This window comes from Ambystoma mexicanum, chromosome 3q (genome assembly GCF_040938575.1).
Source record: "Ambystoma mexicanum isolate Mex_15411 chromosome 3q, UKY_AmexF1_1, whole genome shotgun sequence".
Classification (NCBI taxonomy): Eukaryota; Metazoa; Chordata; class Amphibia; order Caudata; family Ambystomatidae; genus Ambystoma; species Ambystoma mexicanum.
Genome location: NC_090926.1, coordinates 135,349,853 through 135,373,719, shown reverse-complemented (window position 1 = coordinate 135,373,719; position 23,867 = coordinate 135,349,853). Strand labels below are relative to the sequence as shown.

Below are 23,867 nucleotides of genomic sequence, written 5' to 3'. Positions count from 1 at the left end.
AGAATAATCTATCAAAAACAAATCAGAGCATACAAAAAGAAAATCCTTAAAGCGAAAAATAAATACTATGATGGCCGGATCACAAAAGCTACCAACACTCAGATAGAACTATTGAACATCATAAACAAGATAAGAAATCCATCTGGATGCAATAACACACCGGTGCCTTCACAAAAACAATGCGATGATCTAGCAGACCACTAAGAATAAAATCAACAACATATACCGAATCATACGAAGTAGACCAATCAACAAGACCATGCACCCTCCCCTACCTATCTGGGGCCACAGAACAGGCCGAATAGTTTTGCCCAAATGTCAAGAGAAAAACTCCTCAAACTGGTGACAAAAAAGCAACAAGACAGGCTCCCCAATGGACCCCTGCCCACCAGACATCTATAAATCAATCCTTACACAGGGTACACTATCAGAATGCTGCCTAAACCTTTTCAACCTATCACTCTCAACGGGGAGAATACGACTGGCATTCAAATCTGCCTATATCAAGCCACTCAAGGACACAACGGGGGATGTGGAAGACCTCTCAAACTACGGGCCGATCTCAAACATTCCCTATCCAGCAAAACTACTAGAGAGCTATGTCTATGAACAACAGAATACGTAGAAAACAACCAACTACTGGACCAGGCACAAGTTGGCTTCAGATACACGAGAGGGACTGCGACAGCCCTTCTCTCTATTTGGGACGACCTAAAAACCAATGCAGACTCCAACACAAACTCAGCACTGACACTACTCTACTTTTCCTGAGCATTTGACACAGGCAACCACAAAATACTCATAAAGAGACTAGAAGAATTAGGGATCACCGACACAGCGCTGCTCCGGATTAAATATTTCTTGTCTGAAAGAACAGAAACAATATGGATAAAACATTCAACTCCGCACGGTGGGACACCACCTGTGGAGAACCACAAGGATTCTCGTTATCACCGCTCCTCTTCAACATCTATATGACGCTGCTTATCAACCTCATCAAAAGACACAGCTTCACATGCAACAACTAAGCAGACGATACCCAAATCATCTGCAGACTCTGCAATGAATAAGAGGAGAACACAAGGCTAATAGACTGTCTCAAAGAACTCTACCAACGGATGACCACTAACAACCTCAAACTCAACCCGGACAAGACGGAAATCATGATTACGTCCAACAACCAAGGACGCAAGCAGTATATCCCAGGGCCAACAGAACTGGGAATAACACCCACACCATCCAAAAGTGTCAAAAACCTTGGAATCCCAAGTTGGTGGTTCCCTCCTTCAAATCCCTCAAAACCCTTAAGTTTTACATGGCATGCACAAAGAGCTTTCGGAAGACTTCTCGATTGTTTGTTAACTTTGGACCTGTGAATAATGGGAAAGCCTTGTCCAAGTCTTCCATCTCAAGATGGCTCTCCGGCTGCATCATGCAATGTCACCTGCTGGCTAACAGACCTCTGCCGGGCCACCCGAGAGCCCACTCCACCGGAGCGATCGCAGCAATGGCGGCATTCCTTTCTGGTGTGCCTCTGCTCGACATCTGCAGGGCTGCAACGTGGAGGTCCACGCATACCTTCACGAGGTTCTACTGCGTCGACAGGAATTCCAGGGAGGAGTCCAGAGTCGGCCAGGCAGTGGTACGCAACCTATTCACCTGAGGTGCGTCTGTTCCGTGTTGATTACTTCTGTTGTGCCTTGCCACCACCTGTGGTTGTGTAATGTGTACTGCTATGTATTCATGAGCATGTCAATCCATGCCAGACCCAATGCTGGAGAAGGAACAAATGACTTACCTGTAACTATTGTTTTCCAGCATGCGTCTGGCATGGATTCACATGCAAACCCTCCCTCTAGCCCCTATGCAGCTTTTCTTGGTCATACTGCCACTTTTTGTGCTTAACATGTGCCGCTTGGAGCGCACATGGCGGGACAACCCTATGCCCAAGAACAGAGCCACTTCTGCCAGACAGATCAGGGTTTACAGGACAGAAATTAGGAAAGTAAAAAGATCTTTCAATGGAAAGCGAATATAAAACTCCTTTAACCCTAGCAGGGAATTCCAGAGGATCATCACAGAATTCAATGATCCACTTTTCTCTCCCACACTCGCAAGCACTCTTCCGATGCCCAGTCAGATCACATTTACAACATTGCTATTGACAGACACCACACCATCAGCACCAAATGATAAACCTTCACCCCCCCTCGTCTCCCCTATCTCAGGACTCTCCCCCCCCCCTACCCACACCCCCTGCCTCTGCCATTTCCCACCCTGAATTCCTTAAACGACATCCCAGTAGCCGCCGCTCCGGATCCCCTGAAGACCCCTGCAGCCCACTTTTCCCCAACTCCTAAAGAACATTATAGCCTCAACCTGTGCAGGCAGCGTCGCAAGATCAATAATCAACCATTCACAGACATCAGGCATCTTCCCTGCAGCTTTAAACCCCCCCTTAAAAAGCCCACCTTTGACCCCCTCCTTCCTTCCAACTACCACCCCAATTTCAAACACCTGCTTCTTTGCCAAACTCTTAGACCGCATGACATACAACCAGCTCTGCCTCTTCATAGAATGGAACAAGTTACTTACCTGTAACTATTGTTCTCCAGCAGGGGTCTGGTGTGGATTCAAATGCTCATGAATGTTTCCAATTGTCAGGCTGGGAATCCGGAGTAAAAGAAAAACAGTTTCCCTTTCACTCAAACTATTTCTCATCTAAACCAATCACTGTCCTTTGGGTCATACTGCCTTCATCCAATGACAGTCCTCTCCCTAAGCCCTGCCTTTGGCAGCCATCTTCAGATTTGTTAAGCACATAAAGTGGCAGTATGACCAAGAAAAGCTGCATAGGGGCTAGAGGGAGGGTTCGCATGTGAATCCATGCCAGACGCATGCTGGAGAACAATAGTTACAGGTAAGTCATTTGTGCCTTCTTCAGCATTGGGTCTGGCATGGATTCACATGCTCATGAATACATAGCAGTACACATTACACAACCAAGGGTAGTGGCAAGGCTCAACAGAAGTAATCAACACTTACTCCTGCAACAGACGCACCTCAGGTGAACGGATTGCGTACCACTGCCTGGCCAACTCTGGACTCCTCCCTGGAATTCCTGTCGACGCAGTAGAACCTCGTGAAGGTATGCGTGGACCTCCACGTCGCAGCCTTGCAGATGTCGAGCAGGGGCACACCAGAAAGGAATGCCGCCGTTGAAGCGATCGCTCTGGTTGAGTGGGCTCTCGGGCGGCCCGGCAGAGGCCTGTTAGCCAGCAGGTGACATTGCATGATGCAGCCACAGAGCCACCTTGAGATGGAAGCCTTGGACAAGGCTTTCCCATTATTCACTGGTCCAAAGTTAAACAATTGAGAAGTCTTCCGAAAACTCTTTGTGCGAAAACTCTTAAAACGTCAAGGCACGAGAAACATCAAGCGGATGCAAGGTCCTCTCTGCCAGAGACGAATGTTTTGGAAAGAAAACATGTAACACCAAAGGCTTGTTAAGGTGCAATTCCGACTGAACCATTGGCATGAAAGAGAGGTGTGTCCGCAGCTCTACCCTCGATTTGTGGAAAGTCAGAAACGGCTGCTTGCAGGAAAGGGCCTGGATCTCCCCCACATGTCTGGCAGTGGTGATGGGCACAAGGAAAGCAGTCTTCCATGAGAGAAACTTGAGTGGGACTTGATGTATAGGTTCGAAAGGTGCCCCATGAGCCTCGTCAGAACCACGCTGAGTTCCCATGCCGGGGCAGGCGTCTTCATCGGCGGGCAAGACCGGAAAAGCCCCTTGAGGAACTCCTCGACAAGGGTGTGGGACCACAGCGAGGATCTACCCAGATATCTGGTGTAGCGCGAGATGGCCGCCAGGTGTACCTTGATGGATGCATGAGCCAGTACAGCTTTCGCCAAGGAGAGCAGGTATGGATGGGATCTGTGGAGCCGTGACCCTCAGAGGGGTAATCTTCTGTGACCGGCACCATGTGGCAAAACGCTTCCACTTCTGGCCATAGCACTTTAGAGTCGACGGCGCACTGGCTTTGGCGAGGACTTACTGTCATGATTCTTGCCCCTCATGTTCCCAGCCCTCAAAGATGTCAGGCTGAAGCCAGGCCACGAACACCTACATGGCCCTCAAGGGCCTCCATCACTCCAAAGACCCACTTGGAGTCAGACTTGGCGCTTGTGGCACCAGACTCACTCACTCCCATAGGATAACATTGGGGATTGGACTTGTAGTGCATTGATGGGGACAAGATGGATGCCCCCACATATTTCGGTTCCCAGAACTGCATGTGCAGTCTAGTCTTTTGGGTGTGGTTCAGCCCAGAGACACCTGGGATACCCAGAGACTATTTAAGCCACGCCCGGGCTGAGAAACAGGCTTTGTGTTGTTTTCTGCATCTGCAGCGTGACACTCACCGTGTTCGGATCGGTCTCCAGTAGGCCTGCATCTTTCTTCTGCGCTCAACTCCTGCAAGAGCACTGTTGGGAACAGCCTTACCTTGCAGCGCTTACCTTGCAGCGCTTCTGCCCATCATTCATCGCTCCTTCTGTTCTGCGGGCATCTTCGGTGGTGTCATTCCCATCCCGGCACGCCGCTTCCTAAGAAAAAGGGAAAAGAACAGAAAAATCTTCGCTTATTTTTAAAGACTGTACTCTGTCTCCGGAACTTCTCATCCATCTGCAAGAAGGAAAAGACACTCCAGGTTAGTGTGAAAACATCTAGAGGCGCTGCATACCGCGCTTACTCACTGCATTTCTTCTTCATAACCGGCATCCACGCTGAAAACGTTGCGGCACCTAAAAGACACAGAAAAAGAACTCACTTCAATACAAATACGAAAGGGTCACATCGCGCTCTCACTCAACTTCAGCGCTACTCATCTCAGCAGCAGGTCCTCATCCCCGGACGACGGCCATCATCTAAGGAAGGAAACGAACAAAGTTAGAGAACTGTTCAAAAGACTCATTATACTTACCTGTCTGACTCTTGCCAGTGAAGTAACTAGGCAGCAACGAGCCCGCATCAATCAACGCGCCCCTGCGCTGAAATCAGGGCGGAGAGCACACTTTCCAAGAAAACAAGGTGAGCTGTGGATCAAAGGAAAGGGTTGGACCCCGGGGAAGAAGGGGTTCAAGCACACAGAGACAATAGGGAGTTAAACTCTACCAATCCTGTGTTTCAGGCCCAGTCTCCAGTGGAGTAGACTCCAGGGAAGGGTTCGAGGTCGTAAGAGGTCAGAACAGGCTGAGTGGCGTCCCCGTGGATACCAGTTGAGCGTTACACTTACCTGCTGTCTGCTGACAACTCATAACCTCAAAACTCTAATGCTGCAGGAGCCATGCCCTCAGATTCAGTGATCCTGGGTCGTGATGAAGGACTGAGTCTCCCTCTCTGGTGAGCAGATCTGGATGTACGGGAAACTTGACTAGAGGCGACCCTGACAGGCCGAGTAGGTCTGGATACCAAATCTGCCTCAGCCACGCTGAGGGGGAAAGTATCATCTTGCATCGACACTGTCTTAGTGTGTTAATGACACGTAGCAGGAGAGGAAAAGGGGGAAGTGTACAGACACAGACCTTCCCACGGGAAGGATAACGCGTCCTCAAGCTCCTCGTTGGTGGAATCTGCTGGCAAACCCCTGGCATTTGGAGTTCACCGCCGTGGCAAAAAGACTGATCGGGGGTCTGTACCATTTAAATAACAGGCAGTCCACATGATCCTGCTGAGGGAGTCTGCAATGGTGTTCTTGAAGCCTGCCAGGTGGAGTGGAACAAGGAACATCCCCTGACTGATGGCCCAGCGCCACAAGTCCTGAGCTTCCCTGGAGAGCGCTTGCAAATGAGTTCCCCCCTTGCTTCCTGATGTAGAACATGGTGGTGTTGTATGTGAAAATCCTCACCACCTTGCCCTTCAGAGACTGCAGGAAAGACTTGAGGGCCCAGAACACTGCCCGTAGCTCCAGGACATTTATGTGCAGATCCTTCTCCTGCGGAAGCCACAGGCCGCTGGCGTGTAGATGTTCGGTGTGAGCCCCCCAACCTTCCATAGAGGCGTCCGTAGTGACCGTCTCCTGGTATAATAGGGTCAGAAATCCCGTCCCCTGGGCGATGTGGGAGCATACCCCCCACCAGAGATTCTCGTTGAGAGGGATCTTGTCTGCAAAACTCCCAGACATTTGTATCGAATGTGCAGCCAAGAATTCCTATAAGGGTCGCATCTGCAACCTGCAGAGATGGACGAGGTAGATGCACAACAACATCATACCGAGCAACAAATTGATGGCCTGCACCGTGGCCGTCTTCATCGACGACAGACGTGGCGCCTTCACTAGCCTCTACTCTGAGGGCGAAGCCAGGCAAGTCACTGTGTTGAGTCCGACACTGAGGAACAGCACGTTCTGCGATGGCATAAAGCAGGACTTCGTATAGTTTACAGGGAATCCCAGCTCAGTCAGTAGTCGGACAGTCTCCTTCGTGTGCTCGTCGCCCAGCTCCCGCGAGCGGGTGCGTATCAGCCAATCGTCCAGGTATGGGTATACCTCATGGCATAAAATAAGCAGTCTCGCATAACATTTTGCTATGCAATTCTGTAGTTTTGCTAATCAAATGAACACTAGTGTAGCAAAGTTAGCTATTTAAGTTGCCCTCTTCAATGACAGCACAGCTCGCCCTGCATTCCTCTCTTGCCGTCGGTGCTCTCTTCACCCTCTTCTCTGTTCACTTCAAGTGCTAATGGAGGGAAAGTGCAGCAGTAATCCACTCCTCTACTCTTAAGTGCCAAATGCATGTGTAGGAGTGCAAGAATTTGTTTTTCAAATAATTACAAACCAGAAGTAATCGGGATGATACTTTTATTAAGCTTTTTATATCCTGTCTGGCAAAGACAAGTATGTGTCAACATTATATCTTTTAAAAAGACAGTCATGCAATTCCATTCCTAAAAAGTATGTTGCCAAATAAAACATAATTACAGTATTGAGACTGTGAAACCTTGCATCAATCCATGCTTTACAGTAAAGTTTAGGATAGAGTATCTGAATTTCATAGTTTCAACTGCGATTCATTTTGGGGTAGATGCACTGACTAGTGAACTTTTTAACATGTACATTATCACATGATCAAATGCTTTTGATGGCACATTTAGTTCTGTAACCTGCGGGTTGCATACATATTGCAACTGGTGCTCAACCCATGATCTAACCCATACTCTGACATTCTATATTATCACCCTGTTGCTTTATACTAGCTACCCTGAAAGTGAGATGACCACAAACTACAATATTCCACCTAGCTCTGCTTAGTCTCTTTTCTTTCCTCTTACATAATAAACAGACAAAGTGAGCTAAATGCTTACACAAAGTAGTGATCAATAGTTCCATCCAGTCTCTAGATCTACTGCAATACCAAACACTGTAGTTAGCCTCTAGAGCTCGCTTTGCTTTATGAATGTATTATATATAACCACCTGCAGGAGGCAACAGCCTTTTTATCATATCTATTTGTTTCCATTCATGCAGCTAACCTGTTACATTTTACAAACACTAACCTATGGCTCGCAAAGTCGCTTCGCCCACTCAGTCAAGTAGATTTTATAAAGGGCAATTAGCATTTACAAGTAATGTTTGAAACTTTTATTTAACATCTACTTTGTTTGCAGTAAATGTCAAATGAAAGTTTCACTGTGCATGGCTGGACTCTGGGGGGCAGCAGTGTCCATACATAAGTGGGTTTGTAGTGACATGCACCATTTTACAGAAATCGCATTATAAATGTGTTGTCCTCTGTTGCTATGGGTCAAGTGAATTTCTCTTAGGTTGAATAGGTAAACTAGGTTACCTGACCTGTAGGTCTATCCTAAGTTTAAAGAATTTGCAAGGCCTGACTCCTCTCACGAATGTCTTATTTCAACGGTAAGCAAAACTGCTGTATTGTTGCTCATTTCATGTCTTGGGTACAAATAACATCCGGTGACATTAACAATATTAGTACAAAATTGCTAATCAGATGGGTCTGTTTGCTAATCAAAAACATTTTAATTAGCAAACTCTGCTAATCAATTTTTGAAAAGTAATTTATGCCTTGCACCTGTATGCCTTGCAGATGCAGATGGGCTGTCACCTGGGCCAGGCCTTTCGAAAACACTCTTGGGGCCGATTTCAAGCCAAATGGCAGGGCCTTGAATTGGTAGTGCTGACTGTGGATGGGGACATGGATGTACACGTCCTCTAGGTCGAGCGACGTCAAGAAGTTCACTTCCACCATTTGCTGCAACGTGGCCATCTAGAATTTCTGGGACTTCAGGTACTTGTTCAGACGGCGCAGGTCCAGGATGGGCCTCCAACCCGCCCAACCGTCTTCTTTCTTACCAGAGTGTATCTGGAACAGACTCCAGAGCCCTTGAGTCGTTGGGGAACAACCTCCATTGCCACTTTCCGTAACATGGCCCGCACTTCTTCCAGGAGCGGAGGGATGTGGAGCTCCTGACGAGAAACCGGTGGCATACGAGGGCACCTGCGTTCGAACTCAAGTTGTGTCCCTAGGCGAGAGCGTTCAGCACCCATCTGTCGGTGGTGATCTTCCTCCATTCGCTGACAAACCTCGTCAGCCGGCCACCCACCGGGGTGCACGAGTGGGAGCCCAACTTCTTGGCCGGTTCAGGCCTGTTTGGGCGGTGGGGCCCTTCCCTGCGTGCAATGGCGACGCTGACCTCTGCTACCGTAGGCCTGGGAGCAACCTCTGAAGGCTTCCTGCGTGGAGGATCGGGGAGGTTGTCTGTATAATGAGGATAATCTCTTGGGTGATCTGCTCGATTTACCCCTGGGAGGAGAGGAAAGACGAGCGATGCTGTTGAAGAGTGCCAAGGCAACGGGCCGTCTCTGTATCTGTCTCTGTCTTTATGGATTGAAGGGATTCATCGACCGCCTTCCCGAACAGATTCTCCCCGTCGAAGGGCATGTCCAGCACCTTCGCCTGAACGTCCTACCAGACGCTTGTGGCGTTCATGCGTCCCTGCCGACAAAGGCAGACTCTGTTTCCCATCTGGCAGAAACCCGTGTCAGCGATGTCCACGGCCACCGTAATGGCATGGTCTGACGCCACCTCCCCTTCCTGAAAGAGGGCAAGGGTTTCCATCTTCTTGACATCGGGGAGGAACTCCAGGATTGGGCCCAGCGTGTACCAAAGATCGGCCAAGATGGCCAGAGCATTAGCCGCCTTGATCGTGGATGCCGCCGTGTAAATCACTCTCTTTCCAATGGCATCCATCTTCTTTCCCTCGCTGTCCGGCCGGACTGATGACGATGAAGCCGGGTTAGCCAAACGTTTCCTTGCGGCAGCCGACCCTACCGAGTCCGGCGACAGTTACAACCTCAAGTACTTGGGCACGGAGTCCGGCACCCTATATTTCTTCTCCAACCTCTCTCGCTTGGTTGGAGCAGCGCATGTGTTCGTCTTGAGGGCTAGGCCTTCCTCCCAAATGTCATCCAGAAAGGGCTCTGCCAAGATAGTTTTCCTCTTGGACTCTCATTGCCAATACAAGTAGCCCTCTTTCCTGGTTTCTTCGGGCACCAGTTGGAACAGCTCGGAGGCCCTGGAAAACAGAGTGGAATGATCCCACCTCGTCTGGTGGAGAGACTCTAGGAGGGGCGTCCAGGTGCAGTGATTCATCGTCTGTGGCAATAAAGTCCTCATCTGCGTCGGTTTCCATGGCCGTCGCAGCAGTATCCGTGTCCGCCGGTGGAGTAGGAGGCTGATGTGGAGGCGTCCGATTGGGGCTTTGTCTTCTTCTGCGGAGGCTCGTCAGGGGCCTGGGGCACCACCGGTGTCGGTGCTCGGGGCAACCTCTGCTGGATCTCTGTCACCAGGGTGTGGAGAATAGACAGGATGTCCATGGATATGTCTCTTGGTTGCGAAGTGAACAATGGATCACTAGGCCCTGCGCCACTGTCTTCGTCCTCGGGCTCTTGGACGTCTTCCGTGGGTGCAATGTCCATTGGTTGAGTGTCAACCCTGGAGAGCTGTTTTGGGGCCTTCTCTACCTCCCCCCCCTTTTCCTCCCTGTGGGTTTTGAACTGGGACCTGGGACAGTGCCCCCCGCACCAGAAGAGGTGCCTTGTAGCCTTCGGTGCTGCCTTGGTGGCCGTGTCGTGCTTTGGAGGCAGGGGTACACTTGGGCTGTAGGATCGGCACTACCACCACTGTGGTAGTCACAGTAGGTGTCAACGAAGTAGTCGAAAAGGACTTTGGCTGCGCTGGTTGAACCTGCTTGGCCAGTGTGGCCTTCTTCTCTTCCTCAGACCTAGGCTGATCTGATTTCGCCCATAACTTGGCCAGGGTGGACGACTTTCTCTTTGAGGAGGAGCTCAATGGCAGGCTGGCTACGGAGGATGAAGGCGATACTGATCGTGGCCTATCCAACCAGGGACACACATCAGCGGTGAACCGGGTGGAATCAGACTTGCGGTTCTTGGCCTCATCTTGGAACCAACGAATGGGGCAACCTCAAAGGACTTCAATCTTTTCCCAGAGGGAGACTGCTCTTCGGACCTGCCGGTCCTGGATGAGGCACGACCCTGCTCGGAGCACGGGATAGGGACTTTGTTTGAATTGAGCCATGCCACCAGCCTGCTATGCCCGTTTTTCATTGTCTTCTTCGAGAAGCCCAGACATATCTTGAACTCTACCTTCTTGTGGTCCGGGTAAAGACATTGTAGATGTCTCGTAGCCTGCATTTGGTATAGGGCCTGAAAAGGCTCCTTCACTCCTTTTTCTCCTCCATCATGGAAGGGGGGCGCGAAGTAAGCCCAAGACGGCCTTCCAGAAACTTTGACAAATCTTAACCCTTGAGGGGCCCAAAACATCACTGACAACGGATCCCAGTTGCCGGCTAATGAGGAAAGAGCACACAGGCTCTGGGGGAAACAAAAATTGAACTTTTCAGCAAAAGAAAAACATGGAAAAAACATATAATTAGCTCAGAGAGCAACTCGAGGACTCCCAACAAGCGTGCAGCAAAAATCTGAAGATGGATGCCAGAGGCGGGTCTTAGGGAGAGGACTGTCATTGGATGGGGGCAGTATGAACCAGAGGACAGTGATTGGAATAGAGGAGAAATACAGTTTGTGAAACAGTTTTTTCTTTTACTGAGGATTCCCAGCCTGACGACTGCGAATATACATGAGCAAGTGAATCTATGCCAGAACCCATGCTGGAGAACCAATTGCCTATTCGGCCCTGCCCAGTCTGTATTCAGACCACTCTGTGGAACGGAAACCTCCCTCATCTACATCTGGGATGACATGAAAAGAACGGCAGTCTCCGATGGCTGTGCTGCACATCTCCTTGAGTTGTCAGCTGCCTTTGACACTATCGACCACTCCAACCTCACAGACAGACTACACTCTCTAGGCATCAGGAATTCCGCTCTAAGATGGATCTCCTCTTTCATTGCCAACCGATCACAAGTCACGCTACTCCCACCCTTTACCTCTCCTCCCACCCTATCTTCAAAGGGGTCCCACAGGGGGCCTTCCCTTACCCCCTTCAACCTATACCTAAGCCTCCTCCCCACACTCATCCGCTCATATGACCTTACCTGCTACAACTACATCGATAACACTCTGATCATTTTCAAGATTGGTTAAATCCCAGCCTCCTCCCATCCTGACCTCGTCTCCTGCCCGTCCAAAATAGACCATTGGATTACGGCTAACCACCTCTTTCTCAATCCTTGAAAAACTGAAATCATGATCTGCAGCAAAACCTCACTCTTCCCTGAACCCATCCCCTTCCACCCTCCCTAGGACCCCCGCCTGTAGCATCCAACTCTAAAGAACCTGGGATGCACTTTGGACTCCGATCTAACACTCTCACCACATCAACGATGTATCCAGATCATGTCATTTTCACCTATGCATCCTCAGACAAATCTTCCCATATCACGCCTACACTCACAGTTTCGGCAACCTTGGTTATCATCCTCTCCCGCCTAGACTACGCCCATTTCTTCTATCTGGGTGCCCCTACCTATCAGCGCAGAAAGCTCCAATGGATCCACAACTCTGCAGCTAGTCTCCTCCTTGCCCTCTCACCCAAAGAACACATCACCCCTGCCTTTAACGTGCTTCCGGCCCTACATATAAGGGGAGTATCAGCCACATTTACTCTCTAAAAATAGGCAAATTCTCCCAAACAACAAAAATAGCGAGTATCAATACTCCCTACAATAAATAGGAGATACACAGGACTTTGTGCCCCTGCTTTCACGAAAAAAGCTTCATGGATATGTTTGGACCAGTAGTGCATGTAGTACCACAGGAAGAAACAGGTATTATTGCTGACTGATTGGAAGGAATGAACAGGTATGTTTTGATGTCCATGTATAAGTAGGTGCAATGAAATAATTACAAAAGTAACATTTTTACTCCCCCAAAAATCATTTTACTCCCAAATAGGGAGTAAAATACTCAGACTTCAAAATCTTATCTGGAGCACTGGGTGCTCCACTGGCTTCCTATCAGCCGATGGGCTACTTTCAAGGCCATGTGCATTACCCACCACGCCCTCCACGGGACAGGCCCGAATTCCTCCAACACAAGCTACCAACCCATCAGAAACCTTAGATCTGGCTCTGCACTCCACCTTGTGATCCCCCCTTTTAACTCCACCAGAGTTGGAGGATCCTCATTCTCCGTCCAAGCCTCTGCAATCTGGAACTCTCTTCCACTCAGCATCCGCAGTGAAGAGGACCACCTCTCCTTCAGGAAGGCCCTCAAAACCTGGCTCTTGCCTCCAGCAACCTGACAAACCTTCCCCACTTCAAGCTACCCTTCATTACCCCTAGGTCATGACACTGTTTGTGCCTCCCCAGTATATTCTCCAGAGCAAAGGTAAATATAATTCTTGGAGTAGACCGGATGAACTGATTCCATGGCCACATCAAAAGAAGGTTCCAACTGAGGCTCAAGGTACGCACCTTGGTGGAACCTAGCCACAGGCCCAGTCACACATTCGCCTCCATACACCAGACAAAAGCACATCTCTGACATCACAATGCAGATAAGTCCTACCACAGAAATGTGATCTAGCTGGACGCACAACGAGTCTCCTGAATTTGCCCAGTCTCCTGACCACCTCTCAGCACTAATCCACATACCTGACCATCATGGGTAGCTTTACTGGGACTCAGCCATCCCTCCCAATTTCCAATTCAGCCAAATGCACAAACGCTACTAACCCTACTGACAATATTCCCATACCTTGGACTTTGGTCAGCTGAGGGCATTTCCTCCCCACACCCCACAAGCGCATTGAGGTCCTGCGAATGGGATAAAGGCACTAAATAAATGACAAGCTACTACTACTAAGAGTTGACACAGTTTTAGGAGGGGAGGAGACAGTAGGTGGAGGGTTAAGAGACAAGCAAATGTATAGTGTGACACAGGAAATGACTGAGTTACAAGGGAATAAAAATAGAAGGGAAATTATATTGCATACTAGTGTGTTGCATGTAGTGACCTTGAATACAAAAGGCCTCAACACTCTTTAGAAGAGGTCCATGTTAAGGAGGGAGTTCAGGCAGTCTGGCATGGATGTTTTATTCATTCAAGAAACAAAATAGGTCAGGAAGGCAGGGGTAGTGATACTGATAAGCAAATAACTGGTTTTGGTGGTGCACCAAATAAATAGAGGAGCGGATAGTCGCCTTCTGGCGGAGAAAGGTAAGATCAATGCATTAGATGTGATCATATGTTCCCTATATGCCCGAAACCAGCAACAAGGTCATTATTGTAGGTAAGCACTGCGGTTCTCTGAGGAGTGGAAGTTGGGGGTACTGATCTGTGGTGGTGACCTCAACATGTTGGCTAACTCGCAGAAAGACTGCTACTCATTAAGGTAATGGGTGACTCGACTGATACACGGATTAGAAGACCAGTTTGCCACAATCATGCAAACACATTACATAATCGATATGTGGAGGGCGAAACATCTAGAACAAAGGTTATTCCCCACCTCACAAAAGATACACGGTTAGACTAAACCCTGATAGAGACTGAAAGGGCACACGATATTGTGGGGGCGGATATACGCCTGGTGGCTTGGCCGGATCTTGACATGTGCACAACCTCCATCAATCTGGGTTGTAGACCACTGAAGAACAAGCATTTGATTTGTAACGACACAGGAATACTCTGTTTAGAGATACTATTAAGACAGAAATAAGGGCATGTTTTAAGGCGAATGATACAGGAGAGGTACCGAAGCACCTGGTTTGGGAGGCGGCAAAGGCGACCCTCCGATGCCTATTGATCTCTGAGGCATCAGCAAAAAAAGGCCCAGGGTTTTACAGGAATCAAAACACAAACAAATAGGGAAAAGGAAGAGGCTATTCAGGTTTACTCCGAGGATAAACATCAGCAAGTGACAGACTTGAGGCGTGAACTCAGAGAGCTCTGGAAGGGCAAGGGCCTTGCACAACTTAGGTATTTAAAGCAAATAGTTTACGAAAAAGGGCACAAGACCCACACGTTATTAGCAGCTCGTCATCGTGGACAGAGATCAGACAGGGCAGTGCATGAAATAAGGGATCAGTCTGGTAAAATATTGTCCCACCCAGAGGATATAGGCCAAAGATTTGGTCAGTTTTATGCCAAACTATATATCAGAGACCGGGAATATAGTGATTTAGAGATGAAATCCTATCTCAACCATGCCCCGCTGCAAAAGCTATCTGTACGCTAATGGATGCCCCAATCGAGATTGTGGCAGTGCTTCATGCAATTTCAAAGTTAAAGGTGGGATTGGCACCACGGCCGGATGGGTTTACCATGACCTTCGAGTTAGCGCCCTTCTTGAGTAAGCTCTTCAACAGTATTCTAAAGGGCGAGGATGCACCCGAGTCATTCATGCAAGCGAGGACCGTGGTTATCCCAAAATAAGGGAGAGACAGAATGTGGATCTTATCGTCCACTATCTCTATTGAACGTGGACGTAAAAATATATACAAGTGTTCCGACGGCCAGACTGAGAATATTCTTGCCTAAACTGATACACCCGGACCAAGGTGGCTTTATTAGAGGTAGACGGAGCACAGCCAATATTTGAAAAACCTGGAACTTGATGATGGCCAGCATAGGACCCCTTATAGATGTCATTGGACACTGAAAAGGCCTTTGACCGGGCTAAAAGGACTTTCCTGAAAGAGGTTTTGCAAAAGATAGGTTTTGAGTCCAGATGGTTCACAGGAGTCACAGCAATATACAAGTACTCGGTCGCACAGGCGACGGTCAATGGGATTTCATCTGAGAGAGTTTCCCTGCACAGGGGAACGAGGCAGAGACATCCCCTTTCGACTGTAATCTTCGCTCTAACATTAGAGCTGCTGACAGAGTTGATTCGAAGGGAAAAGGGCATTCAAGGAATGGAAAGATATGGGACGGAATATAAACTAGCTCTCTTTGCCAATGACATTCTGGACTATTAACATGCTCAAGCACATCCCTCCCTAAACTGACAGAGGTGGTAAAAAATTGAACTCTGTCCAGCTTTAAGATACATTTTAACAAATCATTGGTGCTCCCATGGCTTAGCACACACTTGGCCATCACATTTCCGATAATGGGTTCCAGATACAGACTGAGGGCTTAATGTATTTGGGTATGTTCATTGCAAGAGACCTATCCAGTTTGTATGGGGTAAATCTCCCCCCCCTAGCCCTCTATGGGTAAAGATCAAAAAAGACTTAGCAAGATGGGAAGGAACGGTGCAATCTTGGGCAGGTCAGGTCGCAGATCGCCTTACTACACTAAAGATGAACGTTCTGCCAAGATTGTTATTTCCGTTCCAGGCGATACCGACCAATGTACCACCTGATTTTTTTGATGAGACGAAAAGATGTTTCATTCCTTTTGGGAGGGAGGGCGGGCGGGGCGGACGGGGGAATAAATCTCAAATTGCTTATACTACCCTGATATTGCCCAAGGAGGAGGGTGGAGTGAGTCTCCCAGATTAAAAAAATTACTATAGAACAGCACTGTTCAGCATACTCCCAGACCACTTAAGGGAAAGCAGGCACAAACAGTGGGTTGAACTTGAAAATGGTTTGATGTCTCTAGTCACCATAGGTGAATGGTTGTGCCCCCCCACCCCTACCAATTTCCAGCTAGAATTAGGACACACTATTGCAGTTATGGAGGAAGTCAAAAGGTATGGAAGTGGTAATGACTTGGACTTTTCCCCTTAGTTGCCTGTAGGCTCCCCCCATAAGGGATAACATGAGCCGCTCAGGTACCAGCATTATAATGAGAAGGAACTGGTGAGGGCAGGCCAACTATGGCGGGAATGGACATTTTTAGGTAAGCCAGAGTTAGATGAGGAGTTACATGTTGAGCACATGTCAGCATTTATGTACCTGTAATTAAAAGGTGTCTTTTAATTGCAGGTTGGGAGGGGTATCTGTATCAGCCATTGACACGATTTGAGCAGGTTCTGGACAAACATTCGGGTTCTAGAGGCCCCATCTCAAAATTATAAAATTCACTATTACTCATTGAAAGCGCAGGCTCTCATCACGTTAAACTTTTGTGGGCAAGGGATTTGGTCATACCAGACAACAGGGACCCCTGGACAGCCATCTACAGAAAGGTATGGTCAACTTCGATCGCAATGCAGTATAAAATGCATAACTATCAATTTCTTCAGCGATGGCAGCTGAGCTCATACGGGCTGGCTAAAATGTACCCAGGTGAAAGCGTGTTGTGTTAGAGGGTGTGTGGTAAGGTAGGCACCTACTAGCATATCTGGTGGGAATGCTAGCAAGCAGAGTTGTTTTGGAAAGAGGTCTTGACTTAGATGAAGGAAGTAGATGGTATAGAAAGGTCCTTAACCCTGTTTCTGTTACTATTTGCACTGGAGGAAGTAGAGGAGAGTTACACAGGAGTAACCCATATTTTGAGGAACAGACTTTTAGCGGTAAGGGTTTGTGTAATGATTTTCTGGAAGAGGCCCCACCTCCCTACACAGATAGAATGGATTAGCAGGGCATTTGACATAAATGAAATGGGGAGTTTGATGACAATTCTGTCAGAAACACATACTCACATTGACCCTTTCACAGCATACCACAAACAAGTAACAGTGTCAAACAGGTGAACCCGAACACATGGGCCCACTACAACAGATGAAACGGTGCTAGAACCGCATGTCACCATATCTGTTAATGAGCAACGAAGGTCATCATACATTGTTTTAATCCTCCAAGTATGAATGTTGAGTTTCATCAGAAATTCTGTTTTTGATCAGTGTAGATGCAGGTTGTACTCCTCAAACAAGGGAAAGTGAAGTCTATGCTTAACTGCAACCTGTTCATATTGTTCCTTGAAAATTCAATAAAGAGTCAATACAAAAAAAAAGTTTTTAAAAAAAAGGTAAACCAGTGGCATATAAAATAGGCTCATGGATTACACTTTATGGAGCGGACAAAGGGGACTGCAGGCTTCCAGTGTATTGCATTATGGGCTCTACATGAGAGCTTTGTTTTTTCAAAATATTTGTTTCTTCAAGGAACACTTAAAAAAAAACCTTTGGCTCTACTGTTTTCACAGCAAACAAAAGCAGGAGTCCAATTGATTTTATTTATTGTTTGAACTCTTTGGATTCCACTCACGTGTGGAGACATTCTTAAGTTAGGATTCAAAATGAAGATCCCAAGATGGTGGAAGGTTGTGAGGAGGCTCTGGCTTTGATTGGGAGTTTAAAGAAGAATCTGTTTTGTACAAGAAAAGAAAAAGGGCATTTGGCAAAGGTACATGCACCATGAAGTGGAGAATAACAAACCTGTATTCTTGACGAATGTTGGAAAGGACCTAGAGTAAGCCTGCAAATTGCACCAACTTCCATTTACTAGCAGAACAAATAATAATAAAGGTAAAAAGGACTAAGCAAATGGAGAAGTGAGGCAGTGGAAGAGGAGGGCATTGGAGGGGAGTGTGAAGAACAGACGTCTCTCGTGCTACAGATGGAAGTTCAGAAAATATAAGATGAGCAGAGTGATGTGGGAAGAAAAGTGTGAGTTGAACTGAGGAAGGAGTACAAGTTAAAAAACAAAAAGGGGATGCAGGACAATGCCATGGGGTGCACAAAGTAATGAGGACTTAGAAGAGGAAAGCAAAACATACCGATTGGATGTGTCTCAGGGGGAGCACAAATTCAAGTATAGGTTTGTTACCTCACCTTATATCGTTTGGCTTATTTTGAATTTTCAATTTCATGTAAATTAACATTGTGCTTTTCAGTCGCTGTCATAGACACCATATTTTCTACATAACTAAAAAGGGACAATGTTGAGAATGATCTGCTCCAGCCCGCGTTACATCAACATCACTCCTTTGTATTCCCAGATCCCTCTTACCCAAAAGGCCACACTGCTCTTGCACTGCACAACAGTGATACTGGGTGCCGGCATTAGCCAATTGCCGAGAGAATGAATGGATGGATGTTATTTGCTTTTGTTTGACAAGAGGCATGTCTGTCGAACTGACCAAAAAAAAATAATACATGGAGATCTCCAATGTTTACAGACTTCAAGTTCCAAGGTTAACTTTTTGATCAATGCATAATATACAATGATGCACATAAATGATTCAATCGCCCTATTGGAAATGTGTTTACAATAGTTTGTACATTAAGGGTTGGTTCAAAAACTTCAAAACATGCATGGTGACACCAATGATACTCACTGACAGGTGGGGGAATAGAGAGCCATGGAAAGATGAAACCCAGCGGCATAAGGTCAAGGCCCACCGTGAGCTCTCGCGCAGCCATGTATGAACTGAAAACAGAGAAAGTTTGGAATCATGTTCAAAGGCACAAGGAAGAATCACACTGCAGGGATATGGACAAAGCTGATGGGAATTGCTCAGTCAGGGAAAGGGGGGGGTTTAAAAGAAAACATGGCAGAGCAAAGGTGAGTACAGAAAATACGTTGAGAGGAAGTACAAGGAAAAGAGAGCACCCAGTACAAAAGAAAGAGCACATGAAACAGTGGTGACATACAAGATACACACAAGAAAGGCTGATATTAAGGGTAAATTGGGCAAACAAAGTAAGTGGAGTGCCCAGGAGATTTGAAAAAGGCAGTAGGTGAGGGACTAACGTTCAGCACATGGAAAACCGGTCATATAGAAAATGGTGACAGACAAGCCCTGGAAATTTGTAAACATAAGGTTTAGTATAAGGACAGCTTCAGCAGCAGCAACATCTCCATTCAAACAATGAATACGTAAAGCACATGAAAGTGTTGCACAAGCTTATGTTACCAACAGAATGTACATAACATGGGCAAAGGCAAGATATACAAAGAAGGATCAGGTAACAAAGACATCAAAAATGGCCAAACTAGATCGACATTTAAATAGTCTCAAGACAAGAGTCAGTATAACATGTGCTACTATGAAACTATCAGAGGGACTATCTGACAGTGTGTGCCACTTTAGGAGTCCTGTTTGACTACAGTAATAATTAAATTATTGTTTAATAAATATTTCTCAAGTGTGAGTGCATGCATGTCCAAGGTGGACGAATGTTATCAGGTGGAATGAGAGAGATGAGATTAAAGAATATAGAAAGTTGGTGGCATGTCTGACCTTATGCTGCTGAGGCAATAGGAGAGAGTGTCAGTTGGTATGCAGTTGGAGCTCAAAGCGGGTGAGGTAAGAATGGAAAAGGAGCAACCTTAGATTTGGGTTCCAAGCCGGCTCCTTCATCTTTTGCAGAGAGATAGGACTCCACCCGAATACATTTTAGTCAGATTAACCTATTTACAACTGACAGAAATTAAACTGGGATTCCTATGAAGAGGAACAAGGGCTTTGTTAGATGAGGGCTGGGCCCCTGATGGTGCTATATGCCCTGTAACACTGCAGATGACCGGATAAGAAATATATTTCCATTTTGCAACGTTACTTCCTTTGACATCAATAGAACGGCCATCTTAATGCCTATGTCATAAACTCTTGCCTGGCTTTGGAGGCAAGTTTTTTTTTAGCTTTAGTTAGCATTACGTAGCATTACATACCGTAGTTAACGTTTGGGGCACTTATCAGCCCATAAGGTTACCAGTGCATGGGGACAAACATTCATGTTTTACTTTTTATGTTTTATGTTAGCGCACACCGCCTTACAGTGGAGTGCTGCAGGGGTAGTTTGCATCTCTGGTTCACTTTTATTTGGCAACATTCCTTATGTCTTTTTGTTGTGCCTATGGCAGGCTGGTGACCGTGATTTCTTTCTAGGACACACCTGTAAACCATCTTCTTTAACACAGAATGCCATTTCAAGTACCATATATTCAAGACGATTGCTCCATGTGGTTTAAGACAGGACCTTTAGCCATCCTGCGTTTCGGCTTTAATGCCCTCTGAGCGTGAAGCAGCCATATAAAGGCCTGCACTTGGCAGGGTCTGGCCAGGACCCTCGTCCCAGGCAAAGTGCTTTGTGTAGCTGCTCTGCCGGTAATGGGGGTTGAGGGTGTAAGATCATAATGGGCATTCCGGGCATAAGATGTGTGCTGCTGGGCAGATGAGGGGTCTCTGGTTGTCCACGACTGGAGAGCCCTCACCTGGGGCGACCCCCTTCTGAAGGTCAAGACAAGCCTGCATTGAAGACCCAGAAGACCACTGCTACAAAAAAAACTTAATTGCCCAAGCCAACTCCCAATGAAGCCCTTCTACCCTCCAGGGACCAGAGAAGATCACGGACTGTGCCTTTTCACCCTGAACTAGCAGGTGGTAGTTATCAAAAGTGTCCCTGGACAATCCTGTGCGCTGGCCATCTGCTAACAAGGATGTACTGCTATCATTGCTATCACGAGATGGAGTTTGGCACTCTGTAGGTTCTCGACTTGTGACTTAAGATCCTTGATGCTGCTCATCTCTTGTATGAAGAGGGGCCTGCCTGGAGTCTGTTCTTTACCACAATCACCATCCGAGCCTGCTGACCCAAGTATCTTTACTGCTGCACTTAGTCTGCCATGTCCTGGGATCTTTTCTTGTCATTCAAATTAGTCATGTCTGGTCTGTCCAGCTGCGAGTCAGTCGGGCCCATCCCAGAAACATAGATCAGAACTGCTGCACAGCTGAAACCAAACTCTATAATAAATGTACCCACCACATTCGCAAGCCCTGTCCTCCATCAACGGGTAGAACTGCAGAAATAAGAGTCCCTCGCGCTTCAGAGTACCCCAGGAGTGGTCACTCGAAACATCAGAGTAAGGTGCGCAAGTCACTTACTTCTTTTCAAGCTCCCCTCCCGCCATATGGATTGAATGGGTGCAAAGTCCATTCACAACACATTTCTCTTGCCTGCCTATGATTGGTGGTTTGCGCAGGGGAAAGTTTGAGATTTCCATCTTCACTTTCAGGTATGTACCCGTTACTTGACTTTGAGACACTGGACCATTTACTTGATAGGGAAGGCCTGCCATATAATTATAAGGCAGGGTGTATGATATAGGTTTTCATTCACTGTTCCTTTCACTTATGGCTACAGTTTCATTATTTTACTTGATGTAACTGCTGTTACTGTTTTAGTGTAAAGTGTAGACAATTACACGTGTTTTATTTATACCTTTCTTGATTTTTAAATGCTTAGTGTGTAAAAGACTAATACATAGTATAGTTTTATACTTCTGTGTGGAACTATTAATTGATGGTCCGGTGTTTCATACTTGTGGACAAGTCCCTGTTCTCCCGATATCTGCCCTACTGCTCTGCCTATGTTAACTTGTGAGAGTTTGGCTAGACAAAGTGTCAGAACCATGTTCACTGACTGGGTTGGGTTCTCCAGACCCTCCCACAGGGTTTGTTTAAAAAATGTATTGTAACCTTTAGTGTTCACAGATGGGGAAAAGACTCCGATAAGCATCAGAAAGCAGGCAAATGCTAGGTATTAAAAACTATAAGCAGTAAAGCTCAGGACTGTATATACATATTGCAGAAACATATAGGCATGGACGTTGATCGGATGAAAAACATGTGTTGTGAAAAGCATGTGGTACCTCTGCTGAGTTGATACAAAGACTTATTAGATCACCAGGAATCTAGAAATGTTAGTCTTCCTACTGATCAGAACAATGGTGCCGGTCAGGGGCCTGGTGGTATTGTCTCTCCACTTCTCCATCCAAGGGGTCTCTTCCCCTAGACCTTCCATCTCAACCTCGGAGGCAGACATCCTCTTACGGTTGGAGAAAGAGCAGCTTAGAAACAAGGAAACAGAACTTACATTGAAAATTTCCCAGATGGAAACAGTTTTTAAAATGACAAGCAGAGAGAAGGGCATATTAGAAAGATTGACTGTTTCAGTTTGAGAAGCCAAAGATGAAAACTGATTTGGCCAAAGTGACTGGAGGCCAGGGCTCCAAAAATGACAATGGCCCCTCTCCTCAGTCAAGGTTATCTTAGGATCTGTCGAGTGTGTATGATGGAATGAATGGCATCACAGACCGGGTGAACAAAGAAGGAAAACAAGTAGATGGGGTGGGCACCGCTCTTATACTGCGAGTTAATAATTAACATTGAAAATAAATAAACTTCAGGCATCATCTTGGGAACAATGCAGCCAAAACGAATTCTGGTGAATCACACCAGACCTGCAGACACCGCTTTACGTAGTAAAGACTACAGGTGATGCAATGCAATGCAAAGCAATCAAAATATCTGTTACAAAGGCTTTATGAAAATAATAATCAAAGAAAATGATCAAGATCAGTCCTCTTTGTTTTTTCACATCTTTTTAATAGTGCGTTTGCTGTATATTCACAAATGAAGTGGTGAAGCAGTGGCCAATGCATTTCGGACTGGCAGGTCCATCATCAGGGTCATCTCCAAAACATACATAGTGCATAGATCAGCTTTTAAACTGAATGGTATAGATTATTTATATGAGGCACTATTTCTCAAGCTAGCCTACACCTGCCACTTTGTATCACCCACACTGTTAACGATGCATTGAGATCAGCTGTGGCATGTAAACTAAAAAAGAAAAAATGTGTTTCCTCTACTTCTCAACATGTGTAAAAGAACATTTCAAAATGCAAAATTTTTTTAAAAATGAATGGCCGATTCATACCTGATCTCTGGGAAATAGATTCCTTTTACTTTTAAATGTGTCAACTTTGTGTTCTTCAATATTACTAGTGTGGGTCACTTAGAGCTGTTTAGCAAAAGGACCCTAATGGGAAAATGTTTTAGTGAATAAACCATATAATCCGTGCATACCTTAATCTACATACAGATAGTGTAATATATTGTGCAATTCAATATTAGTTACACTTACCCATCACTGTAGAATCTACGCTAGTGTATTGCTCAACATCAAGGAACAAAGTGCCTCACGGAGTTCAATATCCTAGCGCTGAAATGTAAATGTAAAAGATGTTGGACAAGGCCCGTTTTGCTAAATTGTCCTTTCGAGACTAACTGCGGTTTGTGTCGCTGACAAGTATAAATTGCTAATTAATGTAATGTTTACCTATATACTAGATAAGAGTATTTTAATTCCTCTCCTGGCTAGTTATAATACTTGGGCCGTATTTATAAGCAGAGTAATTGTTCAGTAGTGGAATACCCGAGCACCACCGTGAAAAGGTATTTTGCGAACGTCTGACGTCATGCATATACAGTGTCACAATTTATGTCACTGCTGAGTTTGGTTATATGTCAACTAAACCTGTGTAGCAAATCTTGCCAAAAAGGTGTTATATACAGTGACCATTTCCAGGTCAGTCACATGTGGATGATATCAAGTTAATCATGCTCGTTTTTTATAACTTTATATGAGGTTAATGGACACCAGAACAAGTTATA

The 23,867-nt window shown here is 46.4% G+C and overlaps 1 protein-coding gene across 2 annotated transcripts in view; it reads right to left on the bottom strand.

The window, feature by feature from the left end:
• The window catches only part of AAAS (aladin WD repeat nucleoporin), a 730,668-nt gene that overhangs the window by 431,173 nt on the left and 275,628 nt on the right, over positions 1–23,867 (bottom strand). For both annotated transcript variants that reach the window (XM_069653320.1, XM_069653321.1), the window contains one exon: positions 18,744–18,835. In XM_069653320.1, the coding sequence (XP_069509421.1) occupies positions 18,744–18,835 (92 nt within the window). The remainder of the gene's footprint in view (positions 1–18,743; positions 18,836–23,867) is intronic.